The 19,551-nt window shown below is 55.0% G+C and overlaps 1 protein-coding gene across 1 annotated transcript in view; it reads right to left on the bottom strand.

Annotated features, from left to right (window-relative positions):
- RASSF5 (Ras association domain family member 5) overlaps window positions 1-16,080 on the bottom strand; it is a 277,827-nt gene extending 261,747 nt beyond the window's left edge. The window contains exon 1 of the mRNA XM_069633179.1: window positions 14,900-16,080. Within this exon, the coding sequence (XP_069489280.1) occupies window positions 14,900-15,314 (415 nt within the window). The 5' untranslated portion in view covers window positions 15,315-16,080. The remainder of the gene's footprint in view (window positions 1-14,899) is intronic.
- Window positions 16,081-19,551: the final 3,471 nt, after the last annotated feature.

The following is a 19,551-nucleotide window of genomic DNA, read 5'->3' as shown; positions in this document are numbered from 1 at the left end:
GTGCCACCGTGCCACTGGGACCCATGTGCCACAGTGTCCCTGGCATTGGGATCCATGTGCCACAGTGCCTGGAACCCATGTGCCACCGTGCCAGTGGGACCCATGTGCCACAGTGTCCCTGGCATTGGGATCCATGTGCCACAGTGCCTGAAACCCATGTGCCACTGTGCCAGTGACATTGGGATCATGTGCCACAGTACCTGGAACCCATGTGCCACAGTGCCAGTGGAACGCATGTGCCACCGTGCCAGTGGAACCCATGTGCCACCGTGCCAGTGGCATTGGGACTCATGTGCCACAGTGCCACTGGCATTGGGATCCATGTGCCACAGTGCCTGGAACCCATATACCACAGTGCCAGTGGGACCCATGCGCCACAGTGCCAGTGGCATTGGGATTGGGATCATGTGCCACAGTACCTGGAACCCATGTGCCACAGTGCCAGTGGAACCCATGTGCCACTGTGCCAGTGGGACCCATGTGCCACAGTGCCAGTGGTATTGCAACCCATGTGCCACAGTACCTGGAACCCATGTGCCACAGTGGCATTGGAACCCATGTGCCACAGTGCCCATGGCATTGGGACCCGTGTGCTACAGTGCCAGTGGAACCCATGTGCCACAGTGCCTGGAACCCATGTGCCACCGTGCCAGTGACATTGGGATCATGTGCCACAGTACCTGGAACCCATGTGCCACAGTGCCAGTGGAACGCATGTGCCACCGTGCCAGTGGAACCCATGTGCCACCGTGCCAGTGGCATTGGGACTCATGTGCCACAGTGCCACTGGCATTGGGATCCATGTGCCACAGTGCCTGGAACCCATATACCACAGTGCCAGTGGGACCCATGCGCCACAGTGCCAGTGGCATTGGGATTGGGATCATGTGCCACAGTACCTGGAACCCATGTGCCACAGTGCCAGTGGAACCCATGTGCCACTGTGCCAGTGGGACCCATGTGCCACAGTGCCAGTGGTATTGCAACCCATGTGCCACAGTACCTGGAACCCATGTGCCACAGTGGCATTGGAACCCATGTGCCACAGTGCCCATGGCATTGGGACCCGTGTGCTACAGTGCCAGTGGAACCCATGTGCCACAGTGCCTGGAACCCAGGTGCCACCGTGCCAGTGGCATTGGAACCCATGTGCCACAGTGCCCATGGCATTGAGACCCATGTGCCACAGTGCCAGTGGCATTGGGACCCATGTGCCACAGTCTCAGGGGAATTGGGACCCATGTGCCACAGTGCCAGTGGAACCCATGTGCCACAGTGCCTGGAACCCATGTGCCACCGTGCCAGTGGCATTGGAACCCATGTGCCACAGTCTCAGTGGCATTGGGACCCATGTGCCACAGTACCTGGAACCCATGTGCCACCGTGCCAGTGGCATTGGAACCCATGTGCCACAGTCTCAGTGGCATTGGAACCCACGTGCCACGGTGCCAGTGGCATTGGAACCCATGTGCCACCGTGCCAGTGGCATTGGAACCCATGTGCCACAGTGCCCATGGCATTGGGACCCATGTGCCACAGTGTCAGTGGAACCCATGTGCCACAGTGCCCATGGCATTGGGACCCATGTGCCACAGTGTCAGTGGCATTGGGACCCATGTGCCACAGTGCCACTGGCATTGGGATCCATGTGCCACAGTGCCTGGAACCCATGTGCCACCGTGCCAGTGGGACCCATGTGCCACAGTGCCAGTGGGACCCATGCGCCACAGTGCCAGTGGCATTGGGATCATGTGCCACAGTACCTGGAACCCATGTGCCACCGTGCCAGTGGCATTGGGACTCATGTGCCACAGTGCCACTGGCATTGGGATCCATGTGCCACAGTGCCTGGAACCCATATGCCACCATGCCAGGGGGACCCATGCGCCACAGTGCCAGTGGCATTGGGATTGGGATCATGTGCCACAGTACCTGGAACCCATGTGCCACCGTGCCAGTGGAACCCATGTGCCACAGTGCCTGGAACCCATGTGCCACCGTGCCAGTGGCATTGGAACCCATGTGCCACAGTGCCCATGGCATTGGAACCCATGTGCCACCGTGCCAGTGGCATTGGGACCCATGTGCCACAGTGCCCATGGCATTGGGACCCATGTGCCACAGTGTCAGCGGCTTTGGAACCCATGTGCCACAGTGTCAGTGGCATTGGGACCCACGTGCCACCGTGCCAGTGGGACCCATGTGCCAAAGTGTCAGCGGCTTTGGGACCCATGTGCCACAGTGTCAGTGGCATTGGGACCCATGTGCCACAGTGCCAGTGGGACCCATGTGCCACAGTGCCAGCGGCTTTGGAGCATGTGCCACAGTGCCAGTGGGACCCATGTGCCACAGTGTCAGTGGCATTGGGACCCATGTGCCACAGTGCCAGTGGGACCCATGTGCCAGAGTGTCAGTGGCATTGGGACCCATGTGCCACAGTGTCAGTGGCATTGGGACCCATGTGCCACAGTGCCAGCGGCTTTGGAACCCATGTGCCACAGTGCCAGTGGGACCCATGTGCCACAGTGCCAGTGGGACCCATGTGCCAGTCATTTCCATTATGGTAAAGATTTCACAGGAGCACTTTTCACCGTGCGGATGATATGCGACCCCTTCTTTTCCCCGATTTGAACATGTTTGGTGCATGGCTCTCACTGAAATGTACACCCCGATATTGGAACCTGGCGCACAACTCACTGAGCAGCCCTACAGACGAGGCTGCGTTTGCACGAGTCGCGGCATGACGAAAATGCGTCTGCCATACAGTGGTCATGTCCTAAAGAACAGTGTGGGGGCGCATTAGCATATCCAGGTCCTCTCTGAAAAAAGTGTGGGGGGCGGGACTCCATCCACCCTCGACTTGAGCCCTGAATTGCCACAGAGTTGCCGCCAGACCCATTCGCGCTGCCATCAGAGCAGCTGGCATTACATGAGGGCAAGCCTTCCGTCTGCCACAACACGACACTCCAGGCCCACCTGGGGTGCCTGTGGCACCCTTGCCGCGCCCTCCTCCGATCGGGGAGGCACGCATGTTAATGCCACCAGGTGGCGGTTTGGCCGCTGTGCATGGCGGCTTCTTAGGATCCCTGGCTGGCAACTGCACAATGCCCTCGGCTGGCAAGGAGTGGGAGGCCAGGATTTGCGTCTCGTGGCAACCAGCGGTGTGTGCATACGAATGCGGCCTAGGGGGCATGGCACATTTCTGAACAGAGACCCCAAACTGCACAAGGTGCCAGTCGACAATCCGTCGGTGCCAAGGCTGGAAGCGGGAATGGCACACGACGCATTCAGAATACTAATGGGGCATTGAGGCCTCAGCAGTGCCTCCAACAAAGAGCCTTAATCAGACCGAGCTGAGGCGCAGCTGCAGTACAGAAGGGCATGTGGTGCCAGCCGCTGGCAACCATCTGGTGCCCAGGGACAGCAACAGGTTGTAATTCGAGGCCGAGGTTTAGCACTGCATGGTAAAAGATGTTGCATGCATATGAATGCACCCACGGTGCAGTGCAGCAGCCGTGCCGAGAGACCCACATCACTCATCGGAAACCCTTCAGTGTCCAGGCTAGCAGCATCTGCAAGGCCAGGAACTCCTGCTGCATGGCATAACATTCTAAATACATGCAAATGCACCCACGGTGCAGTGCAGCCGCCGTGCCGAGAGACCCACATCACTCATCGGAAACCCCTCAGTGTCCAGGCTAGCAGCATCGGCAAGGCCAGGAACTCCCTCTGCATGGCATAACATTCTAAATGCATGCAAATGCACCCATGGTGCTGTGCAGCAGCCGTGCCGAGAGACCCACATCACTCATCGGAAACCCTTCAGTGTCCAGGCTAGCAGCGTCTTCAAGGCCAGGAACTCCTGCTGCATGGCATAACATTCTAAATGCATGCAAATGCACCCACGGTGCAGTGCAGCCGCTGTGCCAGAGACCCACATCACTCATCGGAAACCCTTCAGTGTCCAGGCTAGCAGCAACTGCAAGGCCAGGAGCCCCTGCTGCATGGCATAACATTCTAAATGCATGCAAATGCACCCACGGTGCAGTGCAGCCGCTGTGCCAGAGACCCACATCACTCACCGGAAACCCTTCAGTGTCCAGGCTAGCAGCAACTGCAAGGCCAGGAACTCCTGCTGCATGGCATAACATTCTAAATACATGCAAATGCAGCCACGGTGCAGTGCAGCAGCCGTGCCGAGAGACCCAAAGCACTCACGGAAACCCCTCCGTGTCCAGGCTAGCAGCGTCTTCAAGGCCAGGAACTCCTGCTGTATGGCATAACATTCTAAATGCATGCAAATGCACCCACGGTGCAGTGCAGCCGCTGTGCCAGAGACCCACATCACTCATCGGAAACGCTTCAGTGTCCAGGCTAGCAGCACTGCAAGGCCAGGAACTCCTGCTGCATGGCATAACATTCGAAATACATGCAAATGCAGCCACGGTGCAGTGCAGCCGCCGTGCCGAGAGACCCACATCACTCATCGGAAATCCTTCAGTGTCCAGGCTAGCAGCATCTGCAAGGCCAGGAACTCCTGCTGCATGGCATAACATTCTAAATGCATGCAAATGCACCCACGGTGCAGTGCAGCAGCCGTATCGAGAGACCCACATCACTCACGGAAACCCTTCAGTGTCCAGGCTAGCAGCATCTGCAAGGCCAGGAACTCCTGCTGCATGGCATAACATTCTAAATGCATGCAAATGCACCCACGGTGCAGTGCAACAGCCGTGCCGAGAGACCCACATCACTCATCGGAAACGCTTCAGTGTCCGGGCTAGCAGCAACTGCAAGGCCAGGAACTCCTGCTGCATGGCATAACATTCTAAATGCATGCAAATGCACCCACGGTGCAGTGCAGCCGCTGTGCCAGAGACCCACATCACTCATCGGAAACGCTTCAGTGTCCAGGCTAGCAGCAACTGCAGGCCAGGAGCCCCTGCTGCATGGCATAACATTCTAAATGCATGCAAATGCACCCACGGTGCAGTGCAGCCGCTGTGCCAGAGACCCACATCACTCACCGGAAACCCTTCAGTGTCCAGGCTAGCAGCAACTGCAAGGCCAGGAACTCCTGCTGCATGGCATAACATTCTAAATACATGCAAATGCAGCCACGGTGCAGTGCAGCAGCCGTGCCGAGAGACCCGCATCACTCATCAGAAACCCTTCAGTGTCCAGGCTAGCAGCAACTGCAAGGCCAGGAACTCCTGCTGCATGGCATAACATTCGAAATACATGCAAATGCAGCCACGGTGCAGTGCAGCCGCCGTGCCGAGAGACCCACATCACTCATCGGAAACCCTTCAGTGTCCAGGCTAGCAGCATCTGCAAGGCCAGGAACTCCTGCTGCATGGCATAACATTCTAAATGCATGCAAATGCACCCACGCTGCAGTGCAGCAGCCCTGCCGAGAGCCCCACATCACTCATCGGAAACCCTTCAGTGTCCAGGCTAGCAGCAACTGCAAGGCCAGGAACTCCTGCTGCATGGCATAACATTCGAAATACATGCAAATGCAGCCATGGTGCAGTGCAGCCGCCGTGCCGAGAGACCCACATCACTCATCGGAAACCCTTCAGTGTCCAGGCTGGCAGCAACTGCAAGGCCAGGAACTCCTGCTGCATGGCATAACATTCTAAATGCATGCAAATGACCCACGGTGCAGTGCAACAGCCGTGCTGAGAGACCCACATCACTCATCGGAAACCCTTCAGTGTCCAGGCTAGCAGCATCTGCAAGGCCAGGAACTCCTGCTGCATGGCATAACATTCTAAATGCATGCAAATGCACCCACGGTGCAGTGCAGCAGCCGTGTCGGGAGAGACCCACATCACTCACGGAAACCCTTCAGTGTCCAGGCTAGCAGCATCTGCAAGGCCAGGAACTCCTGCTGCATGGCATAACATTCTAAATGCATGCAAATGCACCCACGCTGCAGTGCAGCAGCCCTGCCGAGAGACCCACATCACTCATCGGAAACCCTTCAGTGTCCAGGCTAGCAGCATCTGCAAGGCCAGGAACTCCTGCTGCATGGCATAACATTCTAAATGCATGCAAATGCACCGACGGTGCAGTGCAGCAGCCGTGTCGAGAGACCCACATCACTCACGGAAACCCTTCAGTGTCCAGGCTAGCAGCATCTGCAAGGCCAGGAACTCCTGCTGCATGGCATAACATTCTAAATGCATGCAAATGCACCCACGGTGCAGTGCAACAGCCGTGCCGAGAGACCCACATCACTCATCGGAAACGCTTCAGTGTCCGGGCTAGCAGCAACTGCAAGGCCAGGGACTCCTGCAGCATGGCATTAGATTCTAAATGCATGCAAATGCACCACGCTGCAGTGCAGCAGCCCTGCCGAGAGACCCACATCACTCATCAGAAACCCTTCAGGGTCCGGGCTAGCAGCAGCTGCAAGGCCAGGGACTCCTGCGGCATGGCACAACATTCTAAATGCATGCAAATGCACCCACGTTTCCGTGCAGCCGCCGTGCCGAGAGACCCACATCACTCATCGGAAACCCTTCAGTGTCCAGGCTAGCAGCATCTGCAAGGCCAGGAGCCCCTGCTGCATGGCATAACATTCTAAATGCATGCAAATGCACCCGCAGTGCAGTGTAGCCGCCGTGCCGAGAGACCCACATCACTCACCGGAAACCCTTCTGTGTCCGGGCTAGCAGCAACTGCAAGGCCAGGACCTCCTGCTGCATGGCATAACATTCTAAATGCATGCAAATGCACCCACGCTGCAGTGCAGCCGCCGTGCCGAGAGACCCACATCACTCTTCGGAAACCCTTCAGTGTCCGGGCTAGTAGCAACTGCAAGGCCAGGGACTCCTGCTGCATGGCATAACATTCTAAATGCATGCAAATGCACCTACGGTGCAGTGCAACAGCCGTGCCGAGAGACCCACATCACTCATCGGAAACCCTTCAGTGTCCAGGTTATCAGCATCTGCAAGGCCAGGAACTCCTGCTGCATGGCATAACATTCTAAATGCATGCAAATGCACCCACGCTGCAGTGCAGCAGCCGTGCCGAGAGACCCACATCACTCATTGCAAACCCTTCAGTGTCCAGGCTAGCAGCAACTGCAAGGCCAGGAACTCCTGCTGCATGGCATAACATTCTAAATGCATGCAAATGCACCCACGGTGCAGTGCAACAGCCGTGCCGAGAGACCCACATCACTCACTGGAAACCCTTCAGTGTCCAGGCTAGCAGCAACTGCAAGGCCAGGAACTCCTGCTGCATGGCATAACATTCTAAATGCATGCAAATGCACCCACGCTGCAGTGCAGCAGCCCGGCCGAGAGACCCACATCACTCATGGGAAACCCTTCAGTGTCCGGGCTAGCAGCAACTGCAAGGCCAGGGACTCCTGCTGCATGGCATAACATTCTAAATGCATGCAAATGCACCCACGGTGCAGTGCAGCAGCCGTGTTGAGAGACCCACATCCCTCACGGAAACCCTTCAGTGTCCAGGCTAGCAGTATCTGCAAGGCCAGGAACTCCCGCTGCATGGCATAACATTCTAAATGCATGCAAATGCACCCACGGTGCAGTGCAACAGCCATGCCGAGAGACCCACATCACTCACTGGAAGCCCTTCAGTGTCCAGGCTAGCAGCAACTGCAAGGCCAGGAACTCCTGCTGCATGGCATAACATTCTAAATGCATGCAAATGCACCCACGGTGCAGTGCAACAGCCGTGCCGACAGACCCACATCACTCATCGGAAACGCTTCAGTGTCCGGGCTAGCAGCAACTGCAAGGCCAGGGACTCCTGCTGCATGGCATTACATTCTAAATGCATGCAAATGCACCCACGCTGCAGTGCAGCAGCCCTGCCGAGAGACCCACATCACTCATCAGAAACCCTTCAGTGTCCGGGCTAGCAGCAGCTGCAAGGCCAGGGACTCCTGCGGTATGGCACAACATTCTAAATGCATGCAAATGCACCCACGGTGCCGTACAGCCGCCGTGCCGAGAGACCCACATCACTCATCGGAAACCCTTCAGTGTCCAGGCTAGCAGCATCTGCAAGGCCAGGAGCCCCTTCTGCATGGCATTACATTCTAAATGCATGCAAATGCACCCACGGTGCAGTGCAGTCGCTGTGCCGAGAGACCCACATCACTCATCGGAAACCCTTCAGTGTCCGGGCTAGCAGCAACTGCAAGGCCAGGAACTCCTGCTGCATGGCATAACATTCTAAATGCATGCAAATGCACCCATGCTGCAGTGCAGCCGCCGTGCCGAGAGACCCACATCACTCATCGGAAACCCTTCAGTGTCCGGGCTAGTAGCAACTGCAAGGCCATGGACTCCTGCTGCATAGCATAACATTCTAAATGCATGCAAATGCACCCACGGTGCAGTGCAACAGCCGTGCCGAGAGACCCACATCACTCATCGGAAACCCTTCAGTGTCCAGGCTAGCAGCATCTGCAAGGCCAGGAACTCCTGCTGCATGGCATAACATTCTAAATGCATGCAAATGCACCCACGCTGCAGTGCAGCAGTCGTGCCGAGAGACCCACATCACTCATTGCAAACCCTTCAGTGTCCAGGCTAGCAGCAACTGCAATGCCAGGAACTCCTGCTGCATGGCATAACATTCTAAATGCATGCAAATGCACCCACGGTGCAGTGCAACAGCCGTGCCGAGAGACCCACATCACTCATTGCAAACCCTTCAGTGTCCAGGCTAGCAGCAACTGCAAGGCCAGGAACTCCTGCTGCATGGCATAACATTCTAAATGCATGCAAATGCACCCACGCTGCAGTGCAGCAGCCCGGCCGAGAGACCCACATCACTCATCGGAAACCCTTCAGTGTCCGGGCTAGCAGCAACTGCAAGGCCAGGGACTCCTGCTGCATGGCATAACATTCTAAATGCATGCAAATGCACCCACGGTGCAGTGCAGCCGGCGTGCTGAGAGACCCACATCACTCATCGGAAACCCCTCAGTGTCCAGGCTAGCAGCATCTGCAAGGCCAGGAACTCCTGCTGCATGGCATAACATTCTAAATGCATGCAAATGCACCCGTGCTGCAGTGCAGCAGCCCTGCCGAGAGACCCACATCACTCATCGGAAACCCTTCAGTGTCCGGGCTAGCAGCAACTGCAAGGCCAGGGACTCCTGCTGCATGGCATAACATTCTAAATGCATGCAAATGCACCTACGGTGCAGTGCAACAGCTGTGCCAAGAGACCCACATCACTCATCGGAAACCCTTCAGTGTCCGGGCTAGCAGCAACTGCAAGGCCAGGGACTCCTGCTGCATGGCATAACATTCTAAATGCATGCAAATGCACCCATGGTGCAGTACAGCTGCTGTGTCCAAAGACCCACATCACTCGTTGGAAACTCTTCTGTGTGTGGGCGAGCAGAAACTGCAAGGTCAGGACGTCCTGCTGCATGGCATACAAGTCTAAATGCATGCAGGGGAGGAGCGATAGCTCAGGGGCAACGTGTTTGTCTTGGAAGCAAGACAACACGGCGCAACACAGGTTCGAATCCCGCGCTTAGAAACCACTCGCTGGTACTAAGTGCGTTATAAATTAACAATAAAATAAATAAATGGTACATTGCAGCCACGTCTGCCCAGAGACCCACATCACTCCTTGGAAACCCATCAGATTCCGGGCTAGCATCAACCGAGAGGCCAGGAACCCCTGCTCAATGACAAACAATGCGACATGCATGCAAATACACGCATGGTGCAGTACAGCCAAGGCCAGGATAACCACGTCACTCATTGGAAACCTTTCAGGGTCCAGGCTAGCAGGACCTCCTTCAATGCATACAATCCACATGCATGCAAATGCACTAGGGGTGCAGTGCAGCCGTTGTACTCAGAAAACTCAGATGGCAGGCAGCCCTTTTCTGTCCAGGCTACCAGCGTGAGAGAGGCCAAGATTAGCCACTGCATGGCATATAAAGTTGCATGCATGTGAGCGCATGAAAGCTGAAGTGCAGCCACAGAGCCCAGGAAGCCACTTCACTTATTGACAGCAAGTCCAGGCAATACTGATGCATGGCATGCAATGCTGCATGCATGCAGATAAAACCAAGTTGCAGCACAGCTGATAAGGACATCTGAGCAAGATGGACACTCTATAAAAAAAACCTTTGACACAAGGAGGAGGGTAGTGGTCAGACGACCAGGCCCGTGACTGCATGGCACACAACTCATGTGTTCTTCTACAACCTAGCAAGCTTGGCAATGTATGCAACCCCCTGTACTAAAGCCAGAAGCTTAGCCGCTGTGCACATGGGTACACGAATGTCACTAGCTGGCAATCCTTCACTGCTGTAAACTGGCAGGGGCCAGGTACAGGGCCAAGTTTCGTTGCTGCCTGGTAAACGCAGGGTTATTTCTATTGCATCTATAATGCCTTGAAGCTGCGTCAATGCACTTGAAATCCCATTCAACAATATAGATAGATGCATGGGGTAGGTGAGGGGTAATGCTGCCTGCATCCATGCATGTAAACAATGCTCCTCAACCACCTGCAGGCTGTGCAACTGTGAGGAATTCGACCACCCGCATAGGGAGAGTGCACTCGCATGGGCTATTTGATTTTTTGTTTATTTAAAAGAATGAATGATGGGAGAGCAACTGCCGGAAAATATGTGGGGCCATTCCCGCACATATATTCCACGCTGAACACACAGCAGGAAACTAGTCATGTACCCTGGGAGGACACAGTTTAACAGCACCGCCGTCCTCTGTCATGTGTAGCTGACACCTGACAACTGAAGGTACATCAAATGCCTCTAGCTGTGTGCAGCCTGATTAGCATTTCAAGGCCCCATGGATTAGCATCTCCATTGTTACACTGTGCTGGTGGTGGCAAATATGGATGAATGTTAATTAGCAGGCCTCAGGGAAGGCCTGGGTGCCGGAAATAACAATGGAGACCAGAGACCAACACCTCTTTGTAATGCAAACTGTCAACTTGGTACTAACACCCCTCCTTGGTATGAAAGGGCAGTGAAGGTCCTGTCTGGAACCACTCCTTTCAGAGCATGGAAGTATGTGAATTGTAGGACATGAAGGTCTGCCAGCAACCCCCTACTTCAAAGGTGGCCCATGTTGTGACCAAGCGTTGTATAGGGCTCAGTTAATTAGGGAGACACTTTGATGCACAGCAGACAAGAAGATGGGTGGGACTTAGAAGTATATGTTGTCATCCTTATCCTGTCTATTGCCAAGTGCTCCGATTCTGACCTGAAGCATCACTGAAGATTGTCGGTGGGGACCCATGATGGGTTCATTAAGGTGGGCTTAGCCTGCACTAATCTCTGGGGCCTTTTTGGCTTTAAAAGCAGGCGGAGCCCTCACTTACAAGATCATCTGAAGACTTCACAAGGAGTATAAGAAGGACTAATTTGGACCCGAGCTGAAGGTACAGTCTACCTTACAACTTCCGCCAGTGAAGGAAGGCCAGGAGTTCCGAGAGGGAAGCAAGATCCCTCCCTTAAACATCTCCCAGGAAACAGAGGCAGATACCAGACTCAGAGGACCCGTCTAGCAGCTCCAGAACTGGTACCCAGACAGCACACAGCATGCCCGTCCAGGTTCTGACAGCAAGCTTCCTATGTGGGAAGTGCTGGAGAGTCTCTGGGCAAAGGACAAGGCTGTTGCCTGCTAGACCCTCCTGAGCTTTGGACCATCTGCCTTGAAAGGACACAAGCCCTGCGAAGAAGCTACGAAGGATGCCACACAAGCATCATCCAGCGTCCATCTTTTTAAGGCCAATTTTGAGACAGTTGAGTCCTGGAACCGCATCGGGCTGCACCACTGACTGTTGTCATGCCACAGTCACCAGAACCGCCCACGACGCCTCGGTCAGCATTCTAATCTGTCATCCAGCACAGAGATAACGATGCCGAACCACCTGCAGATGTACGTCCAGCCTCGCTAGCCGAACCTCTAGCCGCCTGGTACCAGCAGCCGTCTCCCGCCACTAACTCTGTCTCACAGGCTGCAAAGCCCTGAAACTGCATTGATGCTGCTAAGCACCAAGAACTTCTTCAGCACAGGTACATTGTGGTTCTGCCCTCCTGTTCCACCTCCAAAGGCCCCTAGAGACAGTTACAACCCTTTGCCCCTTAGGTGTGGAAACCAAATAACCTTGAACAGTCAAAACTGATTGCTTTACCAACTACCCTTCTATCATATCCAGAGGGCATCCCTTTCCTTTGTGAAACTGTCTGTCCTCTGTGGTCCTTTATAGTGTGGGTTGTAATTGTAGTGTACTAGAACTGTTTGTTGTAGTAATAGCGTTGATATTTTTTATAAAACCGTGACTGGACAGTCCCTTTCATCATTGGGTAATAATTGTATTTTCGCTGTGTTGCAACAAACCAACGATCCACGACCTTGCGGAGATAAGCCTGCCGTTCTGTCCCCATTACCAAAATTGGACAAGGAAGTCTTATAATTTACTTGTGTTTCCAATCTGTTCAGATCCCTCCTGGTGTACTAGAGGTGTGGGGCCGATTGATGGTGTAGAAACCGATATTAATCCCTGGACAACTGGTGCCCCGGAAGTTGATTCGTCACAGCAACCCCATGCACAGCTTGACATATTGCAGTGTGTGCAGACAGGGTGCAGGTCCACTGCACCTGTATCTATACATGCATGTCCTTTCACATAAAACCCCTCTAGCCCTCAACCCACCCTCAAAATGGCAAATGCGATTTAGGCCAGAGTACCCTCCCTGCAACCAGGGCAAAATGCCACGGGTAATGAGAAGGGTGCAATGTGCTGGTGTGCCATACTGGACAACAGCAGCGCTCTAGACCATGCCACACATTCTAGTGCCTGGAACAGAATGCAAGGCAAATGGCGCTATGAAGGGAACCCCAGAAGGTGTCAGTGGGGCAACAAGCAAGAGAAGCAGGGTTTCCAATCCCCGCGTGATTACACACCGCCCACCGGACGTTGAGCAGCCATGGAATGCCACACTGCCTGCTGAAGGGCCTGCGAGCAAGCACCATGCAATACAGTCCTGCACGCCGCCGCACAATCGTGTGGTGTGCAGCTCGCACGCGTCGGGGCATGCTTTGCGGAGATGTTCTGAAGTGCACACCGATGTGCATTCTCCTAGACTGCAATGCAGGGGGCCGTGACATGCGCTGCCGCGTCTGGTCCTACCAGGGCTGCCAGAGCAGCGCACATCCGTCCTGTGTGCATGCTACCTCTAAAGAGGGGCCGTGTGCATTGAGCAGCTTAGCTCTGAAATCACGGGGCACTGCCAATGCACTGCAGTCATGAGGTGCACGCACTGCAAGTGCCCACCGTGTGCGCACAACGAGGCCGAGTGCCCAGGAACCACTTGCACAAGCTGGCAGTGGCGACAGTCTACTGCAGGCCTCGGAAAGATCAGCGGGTTGGGGCACGGCCTCTCTGCTGGGACTCACCTCCAACGACCCTCTGGAAAGTCACACATGGCTGACCAAGTCCGAATGGCAAGGCGAGGCCAGTGCGAGAGGCATCACCGTGGGCTGTGGGACAGGCACAGCGTGTTGGCTTATGCTGCGTGTGCGCACAGCCCCTTGGCACGGGATGGCAGGAGTCTAGGGATCATTAATAGAGTACTGACTGTTGCCCGCTGTATGCATTCGTTGCCCTGGTGTAATGACGCTGGGTTCTGCGCCCTGATATTAATTGTGTGCCCCAACACTTCACGTCCATTCACACTCTTCAAAGAACAACTACTGCATCTCACAGAGTAACGTCAGACCCCTCCCTCGAGAAGTCACAGAGACGTCAACGCCTCTACAGCCAAATCACACATCACCGCCTGTCCCTGCCCCTTTCAGGATACCAATGCTCCTATGCCCTCGACGTGCTTCCGAACCGCAAAGCAACAAAGCTACCCTGCGGTTCCCACTTCTCCCCACTAACCTCACCAAGAACCCCTAATTCCAAACCTGCCAGAGCGCCTGGAGACCGTGCGAATGGCAGCTGGGCGCTGTATACAGCCTAACAGAACATGCCACCTGCTGGCTAAGACCGTGCCACGTGAAAGGGGGGGTCACATGGGGATTTACCAGAGCGTGGTGGGCTGGACCCAGCCCCCCAGATAAGCAGCACGCAGGTGTGCTTTACTCCCTAACACTATCCAAGTGCAATTCAGATAAACACAGGAGCAAGAGTCGGGCAGGGGTCTGCACTGTAGTCAGGCACACACACAGGCGGGAACTAGTAGTGTGTGATGTGATCCGAAGAGGGCCTCTGAGGTTAATGTCCAGTATATGTGTGCCCAGTAAGTGTGTGTGTCGGTTGCAACAACGGCTTGATCCGCAAATCCATACACGTAACCGTGTATGCAGACTCGCAAATACTTTCTGCAAATACGGGTAATGCGAAAAGTCCTACTGTATCCAGCGCACAAGAGTGAGCTTACCAGTGCCATCACCCCCCAGCCCCCCACCCTTCACCCAGGGTTAATGATATGTGTCCTCATGCTGAAGAAGGGGGCATTTGGCTCGTCCGAGCCCTGGTAGAGGTGCCCCTTTTGAAACAGCTGCTAGAGTAGCTCGGTGGGTTAACACGCAGGCTGCGGGCATGTGTGCGCAGTCAACCGCAGGCTTAACTCCTAGAGGGACCTTCGGTCTATTGTCCTGTATGAACGTTATGCTATGATGACGTGTGTTGTTGGGACGTGTGCGATAGAATGAATGCGCAAACCACACATTAGTCGTCAACCTCCTTTACTCCCATGACACTCAACCCGGACTAAAAAAAGTGCACATTCGGCGACACACTTGGCAAAAGCGACCTGCCTTCGTTTACTTAAGTGCACAAGTGAGTGACATTAGCGCTGCATGCGCGCGTTGGACCATGAACATAAAAGCGCTGTACTTACTGGTGCAGCGGAGCGCCGGGCGTTGGACCTGCCCCCCGCACAAGTCACACCAGCCTTGCCAGCTGTAGTAGGCCTGGAAGAGGTGCCCCTCGCCCGTCTCCTCCCGCACCCGCGGGTCCTGGGGCTGCTCGAAGATGGTGCGGACGTCGGGGAGCAGGCGGTTCGATGGTCCGCGGACCCTGCGGAGCCGTTGGGGCCCGCGGGGTTTGGTGGGTGCCTGTGTGGAGGGAGGCTGGGGGTCGCCAGTGTCGCTCGCAGGGTCCCATCGTAGGGCGGGCTCCTTGCCCGGGGGGGCGCTTGCCGAGTGCCTGGGGGTCTTGCTGCGCTCCCCCGAGCTCAGCTTCTGGAGGAAGCGATGCTGCTCCAGGTCCAGGAGAAGGGGGTACGGGTACTGGCCCACCGCTGGGGACGCCATGCCAGGCCCAGCGAGGCAAGGTGGGCAAAGGCGAGCGTGTGCTGGAGAATGGATACGGGAGCTGGTAAGGCTGGGCGCTGGCACCAGCAGGGGCCCAGGCTCCCACTGGCAGCCCTGGCACCAGTCAGTCACTGACAGTTCGCAGGTAGGTCTGTCACTGGCCTGATGGACAGTGCACACTGCCTGGTCCCTGGCAGACGTGCCTGTGGGATTGGGACTGGCCTCAGTTCGGGTGCCAGGTCCTGCGTGCAGTCCAGTGGGCCGGCTCGAGGTGCAGGTCCGAGCTCCAGGGACCCCGATGCTGGCTCTGGGTGCAAGTCTTGCGTGCAGGTACGGTGTTTGTGTGTGTGTGCGGCTCTGGGCGTGCGGTGGGTTTGAGGGTGCAGAGACGGCGTGTTGCCCCTGGCGGGTGCAATTCTCCGGTTGATGGCTCGGAGTGCAGGTCCTGTGCTGTGCACCCCCTGCTCCCCGCCACTGCAGAGAGAGGATGCGGGAGACTAGAGACGAGACTGCGGGGGGAGGAGCCGGGACTATGTTCCATGCGCGTGGCCTGGAGAGCGCGTGACCGCTGGAAAGTCCAGGCTCGGCTGGCGGGGGCGCCGCGCGCTCGGGGAGAGGAGGCAGTGGGCAGCGCGCGTGCACAAGACAAGGGTGATAGGTAGCGAGTGGCTCAAGGGTGCCCGGCCGTGAGCGCGCCCTCTAGGCGGCGCGAGCGCGCGCTGCGACCCCTGTAGCAAAATCCCACCAGAGTCTGGGGGCAGAATAAGGGGAATTCAGGAAAATCCCCGCACCATGTGATTTAGGGGTTCATCTGGCTTCCAATTGGAGGACAGTGGGGGCGGGGCCGCGCCGTCACGTTGCCCAGTTTCGGCGCCTGGCCCTTCTTCAGGACACGCTACAGCAGGTAGCCAGGGCAGAACACCAAGAAAGCGGCCCACCAGTGCAAAATAGCAACCTGTTGCTTTTCGGGGCAAACTGTGTGCATCCTAACTTGGCGCTGTGCACAAATGTGTGCAAATCGTGCACTTTAAAGCCCCTTTTTTCAATGATATTGGCCTCAGCTGCACAGTGAAGTCACTCATCAACTGGACCCTTAGGGCCAGACCCCAGGGGAGTTGGTAGGTCTGGAAAAGACCCGGGGCTACGCTGATGTCAGAACTGTTGGGACTGGGGGCTAGCTAGTCTTTTGGCTGTAGCTCCTGAGATTCTATCCGGGGCTACAACCAAAAGATCAGGGGCTATAGCCCTCTTAGCCCCCCCTAGCAACGCCCCTGCCAGACCCACAATTGCTTTTGGGGCCGTATCTACGAGCATGTCCCAGCCCCCGCTCCCTGCTTCCCCCAACCCCTATGGGCCAGCCAAAAATGTGTGGGCTCACGCGCCTGCCTTTCCACCTCACCCCGAAACAAGCAACCAGAGAAGGTCACGATACTGTGTCAGAAAACAGGGGACTCTTTAAAAATAGAGACCCCCCCCCCCTCTGCGGGCAGGGGGGGGGGTTCAGACTGGGTACGAGGGAGGGCTCTGCTGCTGACCAATCTGCTGTCTCCGTGGAAGGAAACTTGGGGGGTACCCCTCAGATCCACCGTAGGTCCTAGTGGGGACCTAATAGGGGGACATACTAGAGACCAACCAGGGGTCACCCTGCAGACCAGGTAGGCTCGTGCTGACCAATCGGGTGTCTTCCTGAGCGGAATCTTGGGGGGTACCCGTCAGATCCATCGTAAGTCCTATTGGTGACCTAATAGGGGGACATTCTGGAGAGCAACCAGGTGTCACCCTGCAGACCAGGTAGGCTCGTGCTTCTGACCAATCAGAAAAAGCGACCTGCCTCTGTAGATTCACTCATCACCGGGAACAACGTAATTCATTATTTAGCCTTGATAAAAGCCAGGATGGGTCGAAACACGTGTCATCGGTATTGCTTTTCCTATAAAACCTCATTTGAGCATGTTGTTGCATTATTTTACATAATCACCCTGTTGACATCGACTTGATACAATATATCATTTTTGGTCCCAGCGCGATTGTGACAGGGGTTCACTGTCTAGTTATCCATAACCAAACAATGGTTGATTAGCAAGACCCTCCCCCACTCTCCCCCCTCTCCGCAGAAACAGAACTGGGAGAAATTCAGTGGTTGTGCGCTTTCCTGGGCTTTTTTAAAATATATTGTAGATCAACCTCCAGAAAACGTGTGGGGTTAATCCACACACATTTTTCTATGCTCACTGCACAACATCCGCATAGACCCGTGTACCCTGGGTGGACAGAGCCTACGGGTGCAGTCCTCTCTGTCATATTTAGTTGAGATATGACAGGAGGAGTGCACAATGCATCTCCAGAAGGGGGTGGGCTGAACCTTCCCTCTGCCATGGCCAACCTAATTAACAAAGGCTACATCGATCTGCCCTGTTCTTTTGTTGGGCCCTGCAGCTGGTGGAAGTGCCTTGCCCTTAAGACACCTGTCTACCTCACAGAGCGTCTGAAGCCCTATGTTCCCTTGTGTTCCTTCAGGTCTTTAGATCAGGCCAAACTAACCCAGCCCAGATTCCGTCCGGCCAAAAACGGGAAGACACTCTTCGATGTCCGGGTCCCTGCCACCTGGAATGCCATCCCGCTTGACTTAAAAAAGACTCTGTCTCTGCCGAATTCAAGAAGAGGCTGAAAACGTTCCTCTTTAACGCACCACAAATGTAGGCCCCACTTAGAGTCCTTTGCACCTGACGTCTGACAACCTTCGCTCTGTCCTGTTTGTCTTGTGTGCGCCCTGAGGCCTTCGGGCGAGCTGGCGCATTATTAATAATTTAAATAAATAAATAAAGCTTTGCATACCATTCACATGGTAATTAAAACAGGCACACGTGGGGACTGGCTGCAGAGGCTATGAAAGGAGACAGGAAATGTCAGCACCCTTTCATATGCACAATGCCAACATGAAGCCCGCTCCCCACCCTCAGTGTCAATTGACAGTGAAATGTCGTGTCTGGGACGGTTACCAGTCATTTGGTCGACAACCAAATGGTTGAATGACCATTTGGTCGACACCAAATGGTCGAAATCCAAATGGTCGAATTTTTTTTTTTTTACATTTATTTAACAAAACGAAAACAAATATATAAATAAATAAAAAAAAATGTCGACCATTTTTTTTTCGACCAAATGAGCGGACACCGTCTGGGACTGCATGTTTACAGTAGTCATCCCTGCAGGGGGACCTCATTCAGAAGTTACAATCATGTGGTTTGACGGAGCCAGAAAGTCTGGTCTCACCACAGCTTCAAGGGAGACCTGCCACTTTAATCAGGAACCACGGAGAGCTCCATTAATCAGAGGGACACTTTGATCCACAACAGACAGGAAGATGGGGGGGGGCTTAGTAGTACATGTTTTCACCCCTTTACCTTTTCTGTTGCAAAGCACTCAGGTTATGACCTCGTGCATACAGGAGATTGTTGGTGGGGACCCAGGATTGGTTCATTAAGGTAAGCGTAGCCTACACCAATCACTGTGGCCCATTTGGTTTTTAAAAGAGGGCTGAGCCCCTCTTTTGGGCAGATCATCTGAAGACTTTGCAAGGAACAGCGAGAAGAACTCATCATTGGACCCTGGCTGAAGGTACAGTCTGCCTTACAGCTTCCACCCGTGAATGAAGGCCAGGACCTCAAAAGAGGTAAGCAAGATCCCTCCCCTAAACATCTCCCAGGGAACAGAGGGAGATACCGAAACCAGAGGACCCTCCAGTAGCTCCAGAACCGGTACCTAGTCAGCACACAGCATGCCCTGCCAGGCTCTCCAAGCAAGCTTCCTAGGTGGGAAGTGCCAGAGAGTCTCTGAACCAAACGGAGGCCAAGGCAGCTGCCTGCAACACTCTCCTCTGCTATTTGGGCCGTCCATTTTTAAAGGACGCCATTAAACCCAGTGAAGAAGTTCGGAGGAGTGCATCGACAAGCATCCACAGATGTCCGCCTTAAAGTACATTTTCGAGCCAGTTGAGTCCCTCGAGCTGCAACCGACTGCACTGCTGACTGCTGTTATGCCGCAGTCACTAAAGCGATCTGAGATGCCTCAAACAGTGCTTCAGAAATGAACGACCAGCACTGAGACAGCGATTGCTGACCTTGAGCAGCCATACAGCTTCACTTCCCGAACTGCCTGTCGCCTGATGCCCGCAGCTTTCTCTCGTCTTGAACTCTGTCACTGATGCTGGAAGCGCCCTGAAACTGACTAGACCCTG

The sequence above is a fragment of the Ambystoma mexicanum genome, chromosome 13 (assembly GCF_040938575.1).
Source record: "Ambystoma mexicanum isolate Mex_15411 chromosome 13, UKY_AmexF1_1, whole genome shotgun sequence".
Lineage (NCBI taxonomy): Eukaryota > Metazoa > Chordata > Amphibia > Caudata > Ambystomatidae > Ambystoma > Ambystoma mexicanum.
The sequence above is the reverse complement of the archived record's forward strand: the minus strand, read 5'-3'. Positions and strand labels throughout refer to the sequence as shown.